Source organism: Callionymus lyra, chromosome 1 (assembly GCF_982586985.1).
Source record: "Callionymus lyra chromosome 1, fCalLyr1.hap1.1, whole genome shotgun sequence".
NCBI lineage: Eukaryota > Metazoa > Chordata > Actinopteri > Syngnathiformes > Callionymidae > Callionymus > Callionymus lyra.
In genome coordinates this window covers 14,801,969-14,823,559 of record NC_141818.1, presented here as the reverse complement: position 1 = coordinate 14,823,559, position 21,591 = coordinate 14,801,969, and the positions used below count along the sequence as shown (strand labels likewise).

The following is a 21,591-nucleotide window of genomic DNA, read 5'->3' as shown; positions in this document are numbered from 1 at the left end:
ATATATTTAAAGGGCACCAGACACTGATGCTTCCCTTCATCAAACTTGAACGCAGCAGGTTTATCCTGATCAACCAATCAAAGCAACCAAGTGAGCTCCACAGCGACAGAGTTTGAATCTCCACCAAGAGAAGTCATTGTCATAGTTTTCAAGTATAGATGTAACCCAGCCGTTTATTTGTTGTTTTATGTTTCAATTATTTTAACTGGAATAATATAATTTAACCCAGTTGTTATTTTTGAGTTTTATGTTTTATTACTTTTCAATGCTTGTATCGCATTAAGACACTGTCACTTTAAGAAGGCCATTGTTTTTACCTGTGTTCCACTGACGAGACGCGTGGTGTTCAGATGCTTCAGCGGCTCAGAGACTGAGACACGTGTGTGCCAGCGCTCCTGCATTTCTATTGAATACACTCGCTTTTCACTCTTAGAGCTTCACCTGTTCTTTGATGGTTCCTGACTGTCAACGAAGGAGGAAGAGTAACCATCTGCTCGACAACAACTTCCAGGACCAACTTGAGCATTTCAGGATTTGTACTCCCTCTTTTCACTTTTATTTTGCTGGCCAGCACCTCAAACAGACAATATTATTTTTGTTTAAAGACAATACATTTTCCAGCCAAGGAGGCTATTTTGCTTTTGTTTGGTTATTGAATACTATGTGAAAGTATATTTTGTTTATATTTTATAATAGTTTATAAGAGGAGAAAATAAATATTTATTTTCTCTACTGTGTGTGGTGGATGAATGTGCTTCTGTCCACAATTATTTTATTTACTGGACTGATAGTAAATTGCTATCAACCCTACCTTTTCCACATTGGTTACATAAACGCAGCATAAGTCAATGGAGCTCACATTCTAAACACCGGAATAGCCCACGGAAGTGAGGTGCATGATGGGAAGCTTTCAGCCCTGAGCTTAACAGAAGTGTTTGTGCATGAAGATACAAATGTCCCGACCACAGCTCCAGCACCGCTGGACGACGTGTTCAGATCCCTGCCGGGTTCTTCTCCGACAGAGAGAACACTCGTCATGAGGACCAACTCCTGGACCTCCGGACGCCCGTCCCAGGAGCTCCTGCAGCTCCATCGTGACGGTGTCGTCCGGAGCCTTCACCACCGCCACCACCCTCACCCTGTCCGGGTCGAACACGCAGTCCTCCTCCAGGCCACTGCGCACCGCAGAAAAGCCGCACCTGGGCGGCACCCACGCCGTGTCGTAGCCATGGTCGTGCCAAGTGTACTGCAGTGGATGATGGTCCCTGTCGATGCACTTGACCCGGCCCACTCGCACTTGCACCTGCAGCACCACCCGCTCCGTATGGCCGCTGTTTTTAGGGTAGCCGTCGGCCTTCTTCCTGTCACGACTCACGTACACCCCCTTTCCCAGCATGCCCTTTTGAGACTGTCGGAAACTATCGGAGATGATGAGGCGCGCACTGGACACGCTGGTTCCGTGATACATGGTGTAAAGTCCTCTGTCGGTAGGAGTCTGCGAGGACTCCAGCTCGCCACCAGCAGAGGGCGCTCCTTCATTTGTTGTTTCCCATCCAGAGAAGTGGACCGACATGTTGGTTCTGTAAAGCAGAGCATGAGAACAAAACATTTGTTTTCGTACGTCCCTTTGATTATTGACACTCCTTACTCTTTGTTTTTTATTTGAAATTCTCTTGTGGGTCACACCTGGTACACTGTGGCTGGGAAGAGCAAAACACAAGTGACAAACTATTGAAATAGAAAATACACAAACTGACCAAACATTCAAATAAATTTACAAACTCCGTAACCAATGAATCGATCCTGAAACAAATTGAATAACTGAAACATATTTACAGACATTTGTGAGAGAAAAAAAATGAACTGCAGATACTTCAGAGTTTGTACGTTACATTCATGGTTTGTACATGTATTTCTGGAAATATACGTTTACTTGGTTTTTTAATTACTTTCAAAGTTTGTTTAAGTAGTTGTAGATTTTGCGAACTTCTTTCATTTTGTTTATTTGTTTCAAGACTAAATCGTTTTTCATTTCACAGCAGCCATATTTGTGTCACATATTCTCACTGTAAACGGTGATTTATTAATTTTTGAAACTCAATAAGAAGATTAAAACGTAGACAAATGTACAGTTTTAGATCAGAACGATTCATACATTCCGTTGTTATTTACGCCACAGCTTTATTAAAATTGAACATGCAACAATCTTTCTCCGTCTGAATGAATCAATGAATGAAAATAGTTTATTTCAGGCATGACAGTTTAAATCATCAACACTTCATCGTAGTTCACATATTACATGCATGTCCCGAAATGGAAAAGCGAGAGAAGCAGAAGTTTATCTAGTCCCGCCACCATTACCCTCAGAATGAAATCATTGGAAGATAAATAGCGTGGATGACAAGGTTAAAATGCTTTATTAGCAACAACTAGTCCATCATTATTGTATTATTCAATCATAACCTACTCATGTCACAGGGTCTGCCAACAACTGTGAGGTTTGTTTTGATGGTAAAACGCTAACTATTCAGTGGACAACTTATATTGGTATTGTTTTCAAATGTTGACATGTAATTATACTTTTAATCACTGCCATTGTCTTTTGAACTTCAGTAAGAACAAACAGAAACTTGTATTGCCGGTGTTTACAGTACAACGTAGCAGTTGTTTGTGGTGTCGGTAGAGAGTAAAACACTGAAGTAAGATAAGACGGAAATAAGCAATAGAAAAGGCGGCAAGTTGTAACTTTTGAAATATATTCCAGGGAACATTGTTCTCCTTAATATCCAAGGATTTCATGTAATTCACTTAACACGCTCTGAAAAAAAATCGGACAGCTCTAACTATTTAAAAAAAAAAAAATACAACCTTGTACATTATACTCTTCATAATATTTATTCTATGTCGACCCCACGGGCGGGACAGATCGTTTGCAGATCTGGAAGAGCCGACTGTGGTGCTTTCACTACAGCCATGACTTTGATTCTCTTGGGGTTAAACACACAGTCAACCTCCTCACCAGAGGGCACACAGCTCATGCCACAGTTGGGGGGCACCCAGGCGGTGTTGTAGCCATGCTCATTCCAAGTGAACTGCATTGGGTGGTTGTCGACATCGATGCGTTTGACACGACCAACTTTAACACTCAGCTTCAGAACCACACGCTCGGAAGGAACCAAGGAAATTGGGTACTGTGAAGCGTCTTCTGAGTTTGGGCTCAGATACACACCTCTTCCCAGCATGCCGTTGGTCGACTGCACAAAGCCATTGGCAATAATGGACATGGCATTGCTTACACTGGTGCCATGATACATGGTGTACACGCCCTTTTTTTCTGGTGTCTGTCTGGAATGCACCTGAGAGGCCATCCTGAGATGGAGAAAAAATATTACATCAGTATGAAAGTAGCTTTTAAGTTTGATTAATACGTGTGTAAATCATTTGAGGGGAGCAGTAAACATGGTGACACTCTACAATTAAAAAAAAATGTATAATGGATTATAAATTGTATTTTCTTCTTACACACGTTGTTGCAGCTCCTGGAGAACCCACTCTGGTGCCATTTCTTTACCAATGACTGTGATTCTCTTGGGGTCAAACACACAGTCCTCCTGCAGGCCAGAGGGCACACAGGTCATGCCACAGTTGGGGGGCACCCAGGCGGTGTCGTAGTCGTTCTCATGTCAAGTGAACTGCATTGGGTGGTTGTCGACATCGATGCGTTTGACACGACCAACTTTAACACTCAGCTTCAGAACCACACGCTCGGAAGGATCCGATTTAAGTGGGTACCGCGAAGCCTTTTCTGGGTCTCGGCTCACGTACACACCTCTTCCCAGCATGCCCTTGGTTGACTGGCTGAAGCCATTGGCAATAATGGACCTGGCACAGTTGATGCTGGTGCCATGGTGTACACACGTCCTTCTTTTGGTGTCTGGCTGGGCTTCAGCAGGAAGCTGGGTAAGGAGAAGCTAATACAAACGAACAAGTTACTTCAGTACGAAAGTAGCTTTTATGTTTTGACTAGAAATATAGTGCTTTAATTTCACCTTTCGCTGGTGGAAGGATTGTCCATGACGTTGATTTTCTGTATGCACTCAAACTCTGGGTCACTTCAGGTCTCCCTAGAATCATCATATTCAAAAGATCAAAAACATATTTTTAAACAAAACACGCTCCTCATATTACATGAGTTTAGCAGCACTGTTTAGTAAATGTTTCATGATTTAACAAATATATACCACAGGGAAATAATATCTTAAACATTGATGTCCTTTTAAATAAATAAACTGAAACTGAAACTAAACGTAAAATCAATATCAAAAAAGGAAAATGCACATGTAATTATTAACCATAAATCTGAATCTTTGGTTAATATGTATATTGAAACATTTGATCATTTGTGTTTCGATTTGGAATTTTTTTTTCAATTAATTTTTTTAAGACTAAGGCTTGATTCCAATTCTTAGTTTGAGCCCTATCCCTAGCACTACCACTTCACCACCCGGTAGGCCCTTCGTGTCAACCTTCAGATTTGGGCACGGCCTACCCTACGTGACGTCATCAATCGTTGCCGTTGACGTCGGCAGAAGCGACTGGGAACCTGCTCGGAACAACAACACTGGCTTTGTTCCTGGCATTATATCGTTATATATTGTCTATCTACAACAAGTCGCCGACCTATCCGGAGAAGAAGATTTCATCGAAACATCCCAAGTGCTGTTAGAAAATTTCACGGTAGGTTTTTCCTTGAAAATAAGTTTTATAAGCGCTAACGCTACCAGCGATGTATGTTTCTTTGTTTTGTTTTTTAAAGTACGCAAACGGTATTGAACTAAATTTTCAGCTTATTGTGGTTGTGTTGATCGATGTATTTTGAGGTTTATGAACTTCTTCCGACCACAATTTTTTTTTTTAATTCACAATTTAAACGTGCTAGAAATGGTCATTACAAGCGATCTATTTTAACGGGTTTCTTTGTTGTTGTTTCCTAAAAGATGCAAACGTTAGTGAACTAAAGTTTGGAGCTTATTCTGATTGTGTTAATCTATGTATTTTGAGGTTTATGAACTTTTTACGACCACAATTGTAAGCGGAATGCTAAACGTGCTAGCAATGGTTAATAAAAGCGTTCTATTTACATGTTTCTTTGTTGTTGTTTTGTAAAACGATGCAAACGGTAGAGAAAGTTTGGAGCTTATTGTGATGTAAATTAATGTGTATGCAATTTTTAAGACCGCATTTACAAGCTAACAATGGTCAATATAAGCCTCCATTAACCTGTTTGTTTTTCTAAAAGAATGAAAACAGTAGTAAACTATGTTTAGAGCGTATTGTAGCTGTGTTTATCAATCGTTAATATGTTAACCATCCCTCTTACATAAACCTGAAGTAATTTGAATTTATTTTGAGTAGCTTTTTACTCAAACTATTCTTTTTGAATGCTCATTTCTAATAGTGTGTGAATTTTCCTCCTCAGACTGGTTATCTCTCAGTGTACTGCAGAACCAACTTCAACTTGCCCATACTATGGTTATGGTTCAACGTGGAGACTGAGCTACAGCAGGATTTTCGCCAAGTGTTTGTTTTATTAAAATGTTTATAATCTAACATTTGTATTTGTATTTATTGTACCAGTATGAATGTAAATGTGTATTTAGGAATGACAACACTAGAACTTGTAAAAACAAATCTTGTATTTGACCAAACAATCTGACACATTTAACATGCAGAACCAAAATAAAGTGCAACACCTAAACAACAATAGTGCTTAAACAAAATAATGCTTAAATATATCGAAGAAAACTCAAAAAAAGAAAGTCCATCTACATTTTGTCTTTACTTTCTAAGACAGATTTTTTTGTTGCTCTTCATGCCTCCTTTGCTGCCTAATCGTACCGTAAGGGTGTTGCAGGGCTTGAAACTGGGAGACCTGTGACAGAATCCAGACGTGCTGGACCCGGTTTGGGGCATTCTGCATCATCCTGGAGAACATGGCAACAATGACATTGTAATCCAGACATTCAAATAATCTGGAAATTATCAATTGTGTTGCTTTTATGAGTGATGTGTGGTAAACTGTTAAGACAAGTGTTGTCTTCACAAATACACATGATTTACATAAAATACTTTGCTTTAATGAAATACACAAACAATGGCATCTTCACTGTTTCTCTTAAAAGTGTATTATGAAATATATGATATGAAATATCATATATCATATATCATTGAAAACAATGCTTAATTAGTGTCGAATTAAACATTGTTTTTATGTGCAAGAAATAATACTTTTCACATTAAATACAAACAATAGCATCTTTACTGTTACTCTTAAACGTTTTTTAACATGAAATATCGTTGAAAACAATGCTTAATTAGCGTCGAATTAAACATCTTTTTTATATGCAAGAAATAATACTTTTCACATGAAATACACAAACAACTAACGTCTTCACTGTTAAAAGTTAACAACTTAAAAGTCTATTAGCATGAAATATCGTCGAAATAATGCATACTCAAGGGTTTATGAACAAACAATTGCTAACGTTAGCATCTTCACCGTGTGTTTATATTTTATCAACATGGAATATCAGTAAAAACAATGCTTTCACATGGATTTTATAAAGAAACACTAGTTTTAAAGCAAGAATACTCACATTTATGTACTGTGTTGCTCGCCATTGTTCCCTCTCCGTCAGCACTCGGTTGCGAAGTGTGCCTCCGACATCACTACCTCTTGTAGGGAGACCTGGCACTACCTTGATCACTATCCCTACGCCGAAAGTAGAATTGGGAATCCACTACACCTCGCGGGCACGCGCAAACGTAGTGTTAGGGCCTAGTGGTAGTGCTCAAACTGAGAATTGGAATCGAGCCTTAATCAGTTTTTCACCGTTTTTGTATCACATATTCTCCCTGTAAACTGTTGACATTGATCTTATTTCGCATGTCAGTCAATACAAAAAAAATTTTAAGTGTTGACAAATTTATAGTTTGGATCAGTTGATACATTCAGTTGTTAACTTTTATATTTGATCTACTGGCGTCTCAACGCCACAGTTGTGATCAACTTATTTTAAACTTCATATCAACCACTAAGAAATATAATATTCACTTACTTTTTATTGAGGTCTCTTGTAACTTCTTCAGTCGTGTTAAGGGAAAACACTCACGTCATATGTTCGTAGAAGATTGTAGATCTTGCTTTCAGTTTTGATTTTGATTTTGAAATGACCTTTGTTACCAACCAGCGTTACTATTATGCAGGCGGATGTTGAGAGGTTGGTGGCGTGTCTAGCATGTGCGTGCATGCGTGCTCTGTGTTGTGTTGGTGAGGAGGCGAGCAGCGAAGCCGCACATGCACATTTGTCCGGGAAAATACTATTAGAAGTAAAAACCATTGATTATATATAGCTATACGGACATCAAGTTACCACCGTCGAACGAGCCAGCTAAGTTGACAACTTAGTTTAGGAAACCAGCGGGTCTTAACCACGGTCAAGACGCCAGAAGGCTGGAACGGTAACACTGGGGTCTCGTCCAGGATAGTTCTGTACATGAAGACCGGAGTTTCACCGAGAGAAAAGAGGAAATATGAACTTTTAAGCGGATATAGTGACAAGATGGCGGCCCGCGGTGACGACGCGAATCAAATCACCGGATGGACATATTTCAAAATGAGGACACCGGGAGTAAGCAATAACCCTTTTCTGTCGGATATAAAAAATGTTGAAGTTGAAGAGGACGTTGATTATATGAAGCCACCTGGAGAGCTGCCAGGGCCGTCACATAAAATGATGCGTCAAGGGGTCGTGGCTCTGTTGCACCAGCGACCAGAATTGCGATGCTGCGGTAACCGGCATCGTGATGAATGAGGAGCCTGAGAGGGCACCAAGGATGCTCGCTGAAACACTGCAGAGGAAACCAAAAACTTCCATACCATGGCAGGCTAACAGAAGCAGGTACAAAAAGACAAGCAGGGAAGAAGTGGTATGTCACAACTGCTCTGGAGTGGGACACATTCAGAAGAACTGCCCCTCCCCTCGCCAACAACCATGGCATCCCACTAATGATGGCCTCAACTCCGCACTTGATCCAACCACAGTAGTCTTTGTGACAAAGAGTGAAGATGGCGAGATGTGTGTTCGAATATGGATACATGGACAAGAAATCCAGGCACTGCTGGACTCTGGAGCACGTAGAAACGTGTTGCCTCTTCATCATTTTAACTCCATTCCCTTAGACATTAGGCCCCCACTCCAGCCATCGGTGGCACAAGTTTTAAAGGGTATCGGACCTGCTGGACTACCCGTCCTGGGAGAAGTTATCATCCCTGTGCAGACAGGAAGCACGGTTACCCAGGTGAACTTTATCATGGTCGATACAGTTCAAAGTACTAAAGTCATACTGGATCACCCTTTCTTGCGGCTCTCCTCGACTATTGCCGCCAGGTGATAACGCTCTTCTTTGAGACAGTTCCCCGCTATGGTTTTAGTCAACAAACCAAGTCTCATCTTGTCAGGGTGGCACGCACGACTGTGTTGGAACCAGGATGGGAGTACGTTGTCCCCGGTGCTTCCCGTTTGGGCCATGCTATTGGTAGAGACATGATGTTAAGTCCCACCCAGGGTTTCATTGAGAAGGCCCGGGTCGTCGTGAAGCCGCAGCAGTCCACCAGCGTCCCCATTCGCGTTTTCAACGCAAGTGCCACACCTGTAACTTTGAAGAGAGGGACCGTGGCGGGGGTCCTCCAGTCCTAAAGTCTTACAGTGAGGTGTTCTCTTCCAGCCCCACTGATCTTGGCCGTACTAGCATTGTCCATCACAACATTTTGACAATTCCTGGACCACCTGTAAAACAACCACCACGCAGAATGGCCAGGGACAAACAAATATCATCGGACCAGCAATGCGCCCGCCACGTTTCAGAGACTTTTGGACCGTGTCTTAGTTGGACTACAATGGGAGACCTGCCTTGTCTACCTCGATGACATAATTGTTTTGGGACGGGACAGCGCTCAAATGCTGGAGCGGTTAGGCCAGGTGTTTGCTAGGTTGCGGGAAGCAAACTTAAAGCTTAAACCTTCCAAGTGTTGTTTGTTTCGGGAGAAAGTTGTCTACTTAGGTCATGTGTTCTCTGCTAAGGGAGTAGCTACTGACCCCCAGAAGATCAAACAAGTGAAGGACTGGCCTGTACCAAGGAATGTCCATGAAGTCCAGCAGTTTGTTGGTCTGGCCTCCTACTATCGGCGTTTTGTGGCAGACTTTGCAACAATAGCCCAGCCGCTCCACGAACTCACCAAAAAGTATGTTCACTACAGATGGACAGAAGAATGTCAGGAGGCATTTGAAGAACTCAAGCAGCGACTGACTTCGGCTCCTATTCTGGGCTATCCGCTCGATGAAGGTGAACTGTTCGTTGACACTGATGCCAGTGACTGGGGGAAAGGAGCTGTCCTGTCTCAAGTGCAGGGTGGTGAGGAGAGAGTCTTGGCATATGGAAGCAGAAGGTTGACGACTACAGAGCAGAATTACTGCACAACGAGACGAGAACTTTTAGCAGTGGTCGGGTTCACTTCCCATTTCAGACAGTACCTGCTGGGCCGACCCTTTACCATCCGCACCGACCACAGCAGCCTGAGATGGTTGACCAGGTTAAGGGAGCCGGAAAGTCAGCTTGCTCATTGGTTGGAAAAGCTCGCTGAATACAACTTCTGTGTGGTCCACCGGCCGGGGAAAAAACACCGAAATGCAGATGCACTTTCAAGGAAACCGTGTCGGAGCGCATGTCCATGTACAATACCAGACCCTACCATCAACAGTGTCCAGTATCGGCATAAAGAGGTACAGTGCAACCTAACTAGTGACATAGAGAAGTCAGTTGCTATTGCAGGTACCACAGAGCAACCGCCAGTGGGGGTAGTGGAGCCTGAAGGCTGGGTTGGCAGTAGGGTTGCAGAACTGGGGCCAGTGATAGTGGGGGTAGGGCACAGTGGAGTCAGCAGCTGCAGGGTGGTTGACAATCACCCAACCATTCACAAAGTTAGTGAGACAGCTCAAAGTGAATTGTTCGGAGGTTGGACCTGCGAGCACCTCAACACGGCTCAGAGGTCGGATCCAGATATAGCACCAGTGTTGGAGTGGATAGAAGATGGAAGCGTTGGGCTGCCTTGGGCTAACATAGCAGCCTGCAGCCCCGCTACAAAAGCCTACTGGGCGCAATGGAAAAGGCTGTATAAGAGGGATGGAGTACTTTTGAGGAAGTTTTATTGCACCGAAGGGAAGGTTCAATATTCACAGATCTTGCTGCCCCATGCTTGCCGCAAACCAGTGATGGAGCAGATGCATGAAGGACCTGTAGGTGGCCACTTTGGAGCAGAGAGAACACTAGCACGCCTTAAAACCAGATATTATTGGTACAACATGAGGGATGATGTTATATTATAAGGGGAGGCCAACGACGAACATCAGGGAGAGAGACTAGCCAGCTGCCCACTGGTGCGTGCTGCACCCCTTCCTCGGCGACCACAAAGGGTGCGCAGAGCTCCAGACATGTTTGGTGACTGGCTGAGTCACTGAAGGCGGGGTGATGATCACCTGAGATGGGTGTAGGCGGATCGCTGCCCTACTCAGGTCGAAAGGAAAAAAAAACACTGTTACATTGTTTACAATCGTTGTCTGTTAAAATGTGTATTGATATGTTATCTTTATCACAGTTATATGATGATAAGAGTAAGAAGAATTTTCCTTTCTGATATTGTTAAAAAGGAAAAAAAGAGCTTAAAGGTTTACTAAATTACCTTTTGTGTGGTAATTGAGGATTTCAGGGCATGTACATGTTTTTGATACGACTATATTGATACCCAAAGCTAAATACCTTGTGTCTTATATTGACGGGAATGTTAAAAAGTGAAATTGAGCAACTGTTACCTATTTCCGTAGTAATGCACATATTTGTTACGGACACTTTGTTGCATTTACATGTGAATGGCAAGGGTTTAGTCATTTTGCTTTGTACACTAGATGTCGATCATTCTCATAATAGGTTTTCTCCCACTTAGAATAGCCCACTGACGGACCCTAGGGGTCGGAATGAGTATTGTGTGAATGTTTGCAAGTGTGATGTCACATGTCCTGTCTATAATATGTATTATGTCCTGGAGTGATATTAAGGGTTTAATTATCATCCAGAGTGGGGGTAGTGTTACCAACCAGCGTTACTCATTATGCAGGTGGATGTTGCGTGGTTGGGGGCGTGTCTAGCATGTGCGTGCATGCTCTGTGTTAGTGATGGGATCGACAGTTCTTTTGAGTGTACTGAATCACTAGAATCAGTTCACTAAAATGATTAGTTCAAAAGATTCGTTCAGTTCGTTCATTCACCAAATCACTAACTCGGTGCTTATGGAGCCCTGACTGCAATTTCTTCTACTTCCAGAACGCAGCCAAACAATCCGTTACTAGGTTTAATGATTCAGACCCGAGGTTCACATTCACTGCACTTGAGGGACAATGCAAAAAAAAAAAAGAAGCCCGGGGCGTTCACGGACAAGGACCAGTGACATTCGTGAGGAATTAGCAAATAGAAAAGATCTTGGGGTGTGTTCACAGCCGAACATGAATCCTCGTTCACTGAACGGATCCCTGTCACGCGAATCACCAGAAGAGAATCCTCTTCACTGAACAAATCTTTCTCGAATCCCCGGATGAGAATCCTCGTTCATTCACTGAACGAATCTTTCTCGAATCCCCGGATGAGAATCCTCTTCACTGAACGAATCCCTGTCGCGCGAATCCCCGGATGAGAATCCTCGTTCATTCACTGAACGAATCTTTCTCGAATCCCCGGATGAGAATCCTCTTCACTGAACGAATCCCTGTCGCGCGAATCCCCGGATGAGAATCCTCGTTCATTCACTGAACAAATCTTTCTCGAATCCCCGGATGAGAATCCTCGTCACTGAACGAATCCCTGTCGCGCGAATCACCTGATGAGAATCCTCGTTCAGTAGCAGCCTAATGTGACAGTCTCTTCTGTGTAGACGTTCACAAACAAACATTGCAGCTGTAGTAGAAATTATATTATTTTTAAAAACACTGTGTGTGTGTTTCCAGCCTGTCCAATAAACAAATAAAGTGTGACTAAATGTCTTGGTTGTTAAATGTTTTATTGCACTAAAAAGAAACAACAATAATAATAATACTAAAATGTAATATACACTTAAATGCAATCAACAATAAATTAAAAAGGCCTCGTTTAAGTAAAAACAAATATTAAAATAAGGAATCCTTAAAAACTAAATGTTCTGTAGCGAAGTCCCTCTCTCCCTCCCCCCGCACCCACGAGTAGCTGGCTGCGTCGTTCGCTGACGCCGAGGATTCAGCGAGTCATAGAATCATAGAATCATATCATGATAATCATCGTCATAGAATCCTCCCATCGGCACGATCGCGGCTGAGTGAGTTCAGCTGAACTGAGAAAGGAACGAATCAATTAAGGTAAGGTAAAACTTTATTGATCATTGATATTGGCTACTGGAAATTGTTTTTTTCCAGTAGCCAATACATACAGCAATTTTTTATAAAAAATAAAAAATAAATCAAAATAAAATAAGAACAAGAGAAATAAAGAGAAAGAACACAATTACACAATCTAAGTCTAAAGATAAAGACAAAGAACATAGATCAAAGAAAAACAACAAAGACAAAGGATACAAAGACTAACATAGAACAGAACATCCAGATACTTTCACTGCACTCCTGCCCCCGAACTCAGAATTGTACAATTTAATAGCCCGAGGAATGAATGAATCCTTGAGTCTATTTGTTCTGCACCTGGGTAGGAGCATTCGTGCACTCATTCTGCTTTTCTGCTCACTGATGACAGTGTTCAGAGGATGACTGTCATCATCCATGATGGACAGTATTTTTTTCAATGATCTCCTCTCAGCAACTGTCACCAGTGAGTCCAGCTTCAATCCAACCACAGAGCCAGCCCTCCTGATCAACCTGTCCAACCTGTTGATACTTCTCTTGGACACATTTCCACCCCAACACACCACAGCATAGAACAGGACACTGGCCACCACAGACTGGTAGAACATGCAGAGGAGCTTCTTGCAGATGTTAAATGATCGAAGCCTCCTCAGAAAGTACAGTCTACTCTGAACTTTCTTATATACATGGTCTGTGTTGCAGGACCAGTCCAGTTTACTATCCAGCCACACGCCGAGGTACTTATAGTTGTCAACTATCTCCACCTCGTCACCTCTGATGGACACTGGACGTGGCTTTGTCCTGGACCTCCCAGCAGAGTCTCTGAGTTGTAGCAGAAGTCTGAGGTGTAGATGGTGAAGAGGAGAGGGGCCAGTACTGTCCCCTGAGGTGCTCCTGTACTGCACACCACAGTGTCAGACGTGATGTCCTTCAGCCTGACATACTGTGGTCGATCAGGAAGATAATCCGTAATCCAGGAGACCAGACCTGGGTCCACATGCAGCTGTGTCAATTTGTCCTGCAGCAGAGTGGGCTGGATAGTGTTGAAGGCACTAGAAAAGTCCAGGAACAGGATCCTCACTGAACCGCTTCCTTTATCCAGGTGGGAGTAGGTCCGATGCAGGAAGTGAAGGATGGCATCTTCCACACCAACTGCTGGCTGGTAGGCAAACTGCAGGGGGTCTTGCGCATGCTGGACTTGTGGCCTAAGATGTTTGAGGACCAGCCGCTCCAGTGTCTTCATCAGTTGCGAAGTCAGTGCCACCGGTCTGTAATCGTTCAGCACGCTCGGTCGGATCTTTTTTGGGACTGGACCACCTGTAAATATAGGAATACAGGAATTCTTCCACAGAGTTGGTACTTTCCCCAGCCGTAGACTGAGGTTGAAGACATGCTGGAGTGGCTCAGCTAGTTCAGCAGCGCAGGTCTTTAGCAGTGGAGGAGACACCTTATCAGGACCAGCAGCCTTCCCTGGACGAATCCTGCAAAGTACATCCTGTACCTGGAGTGAGGTGAAGCTGGGAAGTGGTTGTGTGGAGCCGGGGGGGGGGGCACAAGAAGGTGGGGCAGGTCCTGAGGCGGGCAGCAGTGAGGGTGAGGTGACCTGCTCAAACCTGTTGAAAAAGTTGTTTAGTCCATTTGCCTCCTCCACCGTGTCCACTGCAGTCAGAGAGGCCTTGGTCTTGTGTCCAGTGATGGTTTTAACACCATCCCAGACCTCTCTTATTTCTTCTCGGCTCAGCTTCTCCTCCAACCTCCTCCTGTAGGTGTCCTTTGCCTCCCTCAAGCATCGCTTCACCTCCTGCTGAGCTGATCTCATGGCGTCCCTGTCCCTGCTCCTGAAAGCCACTTTCTTCCTATTTAGGACATCCTTGACCTCCTTTGTTACCCACGGTTTATTATTAGGGTTACAGCGGACAGTCTTAGTAGGGGCGACAACGTCCAAGCAGAAATTTAAATAGTCCGTTAGACAAAGTGTCTGTCCCTCGATGTCCTCACCATGAGAACTCAGCAGCACATCCCAGTCTGTTGTTTCAAAGCGGTCTCTGATGGCGTCCTCCACAGCTGGTGTCCACTTTCTGTTTGTCTTAGTGGTCACAGTCTGTCTCTGCACCAGAGGAATGTACTGTGACTGAAGGTGGACTAGGTTATGATCGGACCTTCCAAGTGGAGGGAGAGGTTTGGCTCTGTACGCGTCCTTCAAGTTGGAATAAAGAAGGTCAATTGTCCTGTTATTCTTGGTGGGACAATCCACTGTGCCTGATGGAAAGTAGGCAGAGTAGAGTCCAGGTTGGCATGAAGAAAGTCTCCAGAGATGATGATAAACACGTCAGGATGTTGATTCTGAGGTCGAGCTGTCATTGTGTGGATCTTCTCACAGGCAGATGCAGCCGCAGCGCTCGGAGGAATGTAAACACACAGCGCAATCACGTGACTGAACTAACGCGGTAGATAATATGGACGAACAGTTCTAAATCTTGACAACACAAGACTTTCTTCATAGTAACGTGTCCCGGGCTACACCAGCGTTTATTCACGTACATGATCAGACCTCCTCCTCTGCGCTTCCCACAGGCATGTGTATCTGTGTCCGCTCTGACGGTGCTGAAACCTGGCAGGTCCACATGTGCGTCCGGAGTCAGCTGCGTGAGCCACGTCTCCGTGAAGATCAACAAGCTGCTCTCTCTGTAGATCTGCTGGTTGTTGAGGGCAGACAGCTCATCGATCTTATTTGTCAGTGAATTGACGTTCCCCATCGGGATCGATGGTCTGTGACGTCTCCGATTGTCCGTTAGCTTAGCCTTTAGCCTCTTCCCTGCTCTACAGCCTCGGTAGCGGCGCTGAAGTTCGATCGGGATCTCGTGGCGATCTCCAGCCCGTGCCATTGACTTCAGCGACAGTAGATCCTCTCTTGAGTAAACGAGACAATTCTCTCCATGTTCAAAAGTATCCATTTAAAAAATGATAGTAAAAAAAATTAATAAAAACCGAAAGTTATAGATATTACTGCGGAGCTACTGGAGAGGCAGCCGTCCTCGTCGGCGCCTTTAATGATAAAGTTTAAATGTTTAAGCTCTTAGATGAAGCTAGTAATTTATACTTTATATTTTCATTATCTTTTAGCATTAATTTAAGTATGGCGTATACGTATAGTGTATAATACTTTTTAATCTAACAACTTATTTTATATTTTAAACTGTATCAACCCCTGAGAAATATAATATTCACCTGCTTGTAATTCTAGTGTGACTTTTTCTCAGTCTTGTTTATTGACCTTAAATGAGTGAACTATTCAGCGAAGTTGGAGATTATTCTGACTTCTGGCAGTTGGTTGGTGCTACTAGAAGGTTGCGGGTTCAAACACTCGTTTGTTGACTTGATCTGTTATACAAATATCTGTTTGTACATGTATTTCGGTAAATATACTGTACATTTATTTCATGGTTCTTTAATTAGTTTTACATTTCTAGTTTCAGTGTTTGTCAACTGTTTCAAGACTAAATTTGAATTTGCATTTGTTCTACGGGTGTCTCAATGCCAAATGATAAACTTATTTGAAACTTTATCAACCCCTTGTTATTCTTGTCAGGGATTTTCTCCTGGACAATCGGAATGAGAACAGAGGCAAGTGTTAGAATAACTAACGGTCAGAATCCAGATTCACCACCAGGAAGGAGTTGAGGCACTTCTGATGACTTCCCAAATCACTGATGTTCTTCGCTTCTTGCTGCCTTTTTATTTGAAAGCTAAGAGCATGACACACTTGAATACAAACAGTTTGTTCATTTGTTGCTGGACGCAGCCAGCAAAAAACAATTTTCTGTACGAGTCAAGATTTAATTTATTTCATTTCGATTTATTATTTGAGTGACAACGGTAAATAATGTAGTAAATATTTAATTTCCTTCTTCAACACGTTGATGCAGCTCCTCGAGACTGTCCAGAGGTGCTCTCTCGACCAATGACTGTGATTCTCTTGGGGTCAAACACACAGTCCTCCCCCAGGCCAAAGGGCAAACAGGTCATGCCACAGTTGGGGGGCACCCAGGCCATGTCGTAACCGTGCTCATGCCAAGTGAACTGCATTGGGTGGTTGTCGACATCGATGCATTTGACACGACCAACTTTAACACACAGCTTCAGAACCACACCCTCGGAAGGATTTAAATTAAGTGGGTACCGCGAAGCCTTTAGTGGGTCTCGGCTCACGTACACACCTCTTCCCAGCATGCCCTTGGTTGACTTCCTGAAGCCATTGTCAATAATGGACCTGGCACAGTCGATGCTAGTGCCATGATACATGGTGTAAGTAGCTGTTATGTTTAGATTTCAAAGCACTTATTCGAATATACTGCTTCTTTTTTTTCCCCAATTTTATTTGGTGTAGAATTCTAACCTCTCCAGTCAATGTTGCCTTTTATGTATGTCCTCAAAATCATGTCCCCCTAAAATCCCTATTTGCATAAATATTTAAAAAACCAAACACCTGTAGAAGTTGTTATGTCAGGAGGGTGGCACCAGGTAAAGTATAAAACAGTACGATTTAGCAACGTTGACATGATTTTTGAAAATATTTCTTACATTGCAATTAAATGTGAAACCAAAACCATTAATCCAAATCTTAACCCTAAATCTATATCTAAATATGAAATGTACATCTAAATGTTTTCATCTTAGATCTATATCTAAGTGTGTATATGTTAAATATATATACCTATCAAAATCTAAACCTTAAATTATAAATATAACATCCAAATCTTAGCCATAAATCTAAGACGAGAAGATACAGTACTTCTCAGAAAAGTCCCTGAAGTAGGTGTTAAATATGAATAAAAGGTTCCTTACCTGTCGTTCTCTGGGGCGTTGTTTCACAAATTGCTTTCGTTTGCGAAGAACTCTTGTAGTTTGATCCTCCTCCCTTTAAAGAATCCGGTCTGAGCGCATATATTTAAAGGGCGTTTCTTTTTATAGCGTTGTCATTATTTCCAGGATCCTATTTTGTCTTCTCTTAAGTCAATGTATTCCACCATAATGGCGTACGTTGAAGGTGGACGACCCTCTGCAGGAGATGGTAGAAACCAGACCGTCTATGATGACCCTGGTGGTCTCTCGAGCGGCTGCAACAGGTGAAGGTGGGCTGAGGGCAGAGGTCGTATTGAAGAAGCAGGATATCGAGGACGGACACTCAAATCACTTTTAATTTCTTTATTCACCAGATTTATGCTGATTTCTTTTTCTAACTGGCTCGTGTTGTTTACATTAAGTTGGACAGATGGATGGATGGAGGCTTGTTAACAACCGGAATGTTTATTTTTGTATTTAATCACACACGTTAGGTACTTTTAAGGTAATAGTTCTGCATTGTGGCACTACATTTTGATGGACAGATGTATTTAATTAATACAAATATAGTCAACAAATACTTATCACTGCCTCACAAATATTTATTTTCTCAAAAGCACAATATGACAATAAGTGAAAATGTATTTCTATAGCCGGTCCAAGATGAAGTCAACTTCCTCCACCAGACACTGATGTGTTCCCTTCATCAAACTTGAACGCAGCAGGTTTATCCTGATCAACCAATCAAAGCAACCAAGTGAGCTCCACAGCGACAGAGTTTGAATCTCCACCAAGAGAAGTCATTGTCATAGTTTTCAAGTAGAAACACAGCATAAGTCAATGGAGCTCACATTCTAAACACCAGAATAGCCCACGGAAGTGAGGTGCATGATGGGAAGCTGTCGACCCTGAGCTTGACAGAAGTGTTTGTGCATGAAGATACAAATGTCCCGACCACAGCTCCAGCACCGCTGGACGACGTGTTCAGATCCCTGCCGGGTTCCTCTCCGACAAAGGGAACAGTCGTCGGGAGGACCGACTCCTGGACCTCCGGACGCCCGTCCCAGGAGCTCCTGCAGCTCCGTCATGACGGTGTCGTCCGGAGCCTTCACCACCGCCACCACCCTCACCCTGTCCGGGTCGAACACGCAGTCCTCCTCCAGGCCACTGCGCACCGCAGACAAGCCGCACCTGGGCGGCACCCACGCCGTGTCGTAGCCATGGTCGTGCCAAGTGTACTGCAGTGGATGATGGTCCCTGTTGATGGACTTGACCCGGCCCACTCGCACCTGCACCTGCAGCACCACCCGCTCCGTATGGCCGCTGCTTTTGGGGTAGCCGTTGGCCTTCTTCCTGTCACGACTCACGTACACCCCCTTTCCCAGCATGCCCTTTTGAGACTGTCGGAAACCATCGGAGATGATGAGGCGCGCACTGGACACGCTGGTTCCGTGAAACATGGTGTAAAGTCCTCTGTCGGTAGGAGTCTGCGAAGACTCCAGCTCGCCACCAGCAGGGGGCGCTCCTTCATCGGTTGTTTCCCATCCAGAGAAGTGGACCGACATGTTGGTTCTGTAAAGCAGAGCATGAGAACAAAACATTTGTTTTCGTACGTCCCTTTAATTATTGACACTCCTTACTCTTTGTTTTTTATTTGAAATTCTCTTGTGGGTCACACCTGGTACACTGTGGCTGGGAAGAGCAAAACACAAGTGACAAACTATTGAAATAGACAATACACAAACTGACCAAACATCAGACCCGGCGGCATGGGCAGGCATTGGGGGGCCGTGCCCGCCCCGAGGCTGAGCCGTGCCCGCCCTGGCAGGAAGCTAGTTTTTTTTACATAAGAGTGGTCAACCCTCTGCCCTGTCGAACGAAGCCAAAGCGCTGTTACGCCTATTACAGGTGATGTAAATGTACAGTGTTGTAGCTCAACTCTTTAGTTATTTTCATGTGAGAACACACAACAGAACGCTAACAGAAATCCGGGATTCAAAATGTGTTCGTTTATTATCGTCTTCGATCTCTCAACACACATCCATCAATGTCAAGAACAGCACATCCAAGTGGTCATTAGGTTCCACTACAGTTATTGTTATCATTTGACATTAATGGTTACAGTTTATTATAGAGTCAGTAATTGGTTCTGGTTTTTAGTATGGACATCCGTAACACCCTGATAAGAAAAAGTAACAAGGTTAGGTTGAACCCACCAAGACAGGTACCTGCCTTGGACTTGGGCTCGGTAAAAGTTCAATATTGTTTTTATTGTACCTTTTAAAACAAGGCTCCTGTAGAATTACTAAATAGCCTATATTGCATGATGGTCATTTGGTGCCCTTTAAAAAAACACATTTATCAGCAACTGGGCTTCATCAAAAGGTCCAGTTCACCTAACATGATTTTATTCAATGAGATGAAAACGTATTTGATTGTTCAATCCAGTGTTCAGGTTGACTTCGGTGCTTATGTTTTTAGTAGAAGTGAAGCTGTGGTGCTTTAGTTTAATACATGGACACAGCACTAAACTTTGATGTTGGTTGTTAGTTTTTTTTTTTTGATTTTGGGATCAACCGTCACTTTTTAGTTATTTTATTATTTCTCTGTACTGTGTGAGTACTCCCAGAGCCATTGTTCAGCCTGAAGCCAATACGTTTAGGTTGAAAAGTTTGCCCCCCTGAAAAAATGTAATGCCCCCCCTTTTTTTTTTCCTGCAGCTGGGTCTGCCAAACATTACAATAAATGTACAAACTCCGTAACCAATGAATCGATCCTGAAACAAATTGAATAACTGAAACATATTTACAGACATTTGTGAGAGAAAAAAAATGAACTGCAGATACTTCAGAGTTTGTACGTTACATTTTGTACATGTATTTCTGGAAATATACGTTTACTTGTTTTTTTAATTACTTTCAAAGTTTGTTCAAGTAGTTGTAGATTTTGCGAACTTATTTCATTTTGTTTATTTGTTTCAAGACCAAATCGTTTTTCATTCCACAGCAGCCATATTTGTGTCACATGTTCTCACTGTAAACGGTGTTTTATTAATTTTTGAAAGACGGTAAGAAGATTAAAACGTAGACAAATGTACAGTTTTAGATCAGAACGATTCATACATTCCGTTGTTATTTACGCCACAGCTTTGTTCATTTTAAACGTTAACAACTGAGAAATATAATGTTTGCTCACTAACTGCAGTCTATCGTGACTTCTTCAGTCTTGTTTATTAAAAAAAAAACGTACCTTTAAAAGCGTGAAATATCCGGAAGAGTTGGAGATAAATCCCAAACTTTCGTTTTGGAGGAACGTGACGTCATACTGGTATGACCGGTTAGTACAGTTGGTTGGTGCTGCCAAAAAGTTCAACACTCGTTCCAGACACACATCTGTCGTGAATGTTACTTTTCTAAAGGGGGCAGACGTGAATAAAATCGACAGTTGTGATGACGTCATACTTTTAGGGACGAGGCCGGTTAGCTCAGTTGGTTAGAGCGTGGTGCTAATAACGCCAAGGTCGCGGGTTCGATCACCGTACTGGCCAATATTTTATTTTATTTTTTAAGAAGAAAATAGTGAAACTATCGAAATACGTCGAAACAACCCTTCGAACAATAAAAGTGGATCAATAAATAAAAAAAACCACTAAATTCGTCATCTGGTTAATGAATTATTAATTATGTTTCATGATTTTGTTCGTTAAATGTATCAAATGTTTTAAAATCAGCAAAAGCCACAAATAGCGCCCCCTTCATCTTATAACCAATGATAGCAAGCCTGTCTTTTTAATGACCATTCATAACATTTAACTAGTAACAAAAACTCTTAATAACAATTAAAGCTGTAAATTAAATTATTTAGTTAAAATTGAACATGCAACGATATTTCTCTGTCTGAATGAATGAATGAATGAAAATAGTTTATTTCAGGCATGACAGTTTAAATCATCAGCACTTCATCGTAGTTCACATATTACATGCATGTCCCGAAATGGAAAAGCGTGAGAAGCAGAAGTTTATCTAGTCCCGCCACCATTACCCTCAGAATGAAATCATAATCGGTGCTACCCCTCGAAACTGACCTAGAGCCGGAACTGGTGCAACGTCTCTCAGATCCGGGCTGATCGCTGTGCATGAAGTCCTTCTTCTTCACGGGCATTCGTGGCTGAGGAATCATTGGATGTCACAGAGAGCTCACCTCTTGTGTGACTTCTTCAGTCGTGTTAAGGGAAAACACGCACGTCGTAAGTTCG

General features: G+C 42.8%; 2 protein-coding genes across 4 annotated transcripts; both read right to left on the bottom strand.

Annotated features, from left to right (window-relative positions):
- Positions 1-920: 920 nt before the first annotated feature.
- Positions 921-21,591, bottom strand: LOC148088140 (uncharacterized). Of its 3 annotated transcripts, none has more exons than XM_087794690.1 (2): positions 21,421-21,591; positions 921-1,580 (listed from the first exon to the last, which is right to left on the bottom strand). In XM_087794690.1, exons 1-2 carry the CDS (start codon positions 21,513-21,515, stop codon positions 923-925), a joined length of 753 nt encoding a protein of 250 aa, XP_087650816.1. In that variant the 5' UTR covers positions 21,516-21,591; the 3' UTR covers positions 921-922. The 3 variants fall into 3 exon arrangements, with proteins under 3 accessions (XP_087650816.1, XP_087650815.1, XP_087650817.1); XM_087794689.1 differs by lacking the exon at positions 921-1,580 and adding an exon at positions 17,755-18,908; XM_087794691.1 differs by lacking the exons at positions 921-1,580; positions 21,421-21,591 and adding exons at positions 17,755-18,908; positions 20,586-20,697.
- LOC148088141 (uncharacterized) lies at positions 2,414-3,685 on the bottom strand. The gene is made up of 2 exons (XM_087794696.1): positions 3,523-3,685; positions 2,414-3,369 (listed from the first exon to the last, which is right to left on the bottom strand). Exons 1-2 carry the CDS (start codon positions 3,636-3,638, stop codon positions 2,895-2,897), a joined length of 591 nt encoding a protein of 196 aa, XP_087650822.1. The 5' UTR covers positions 3,639-3,685; the 3' UTR covers positions 2,414-2,894.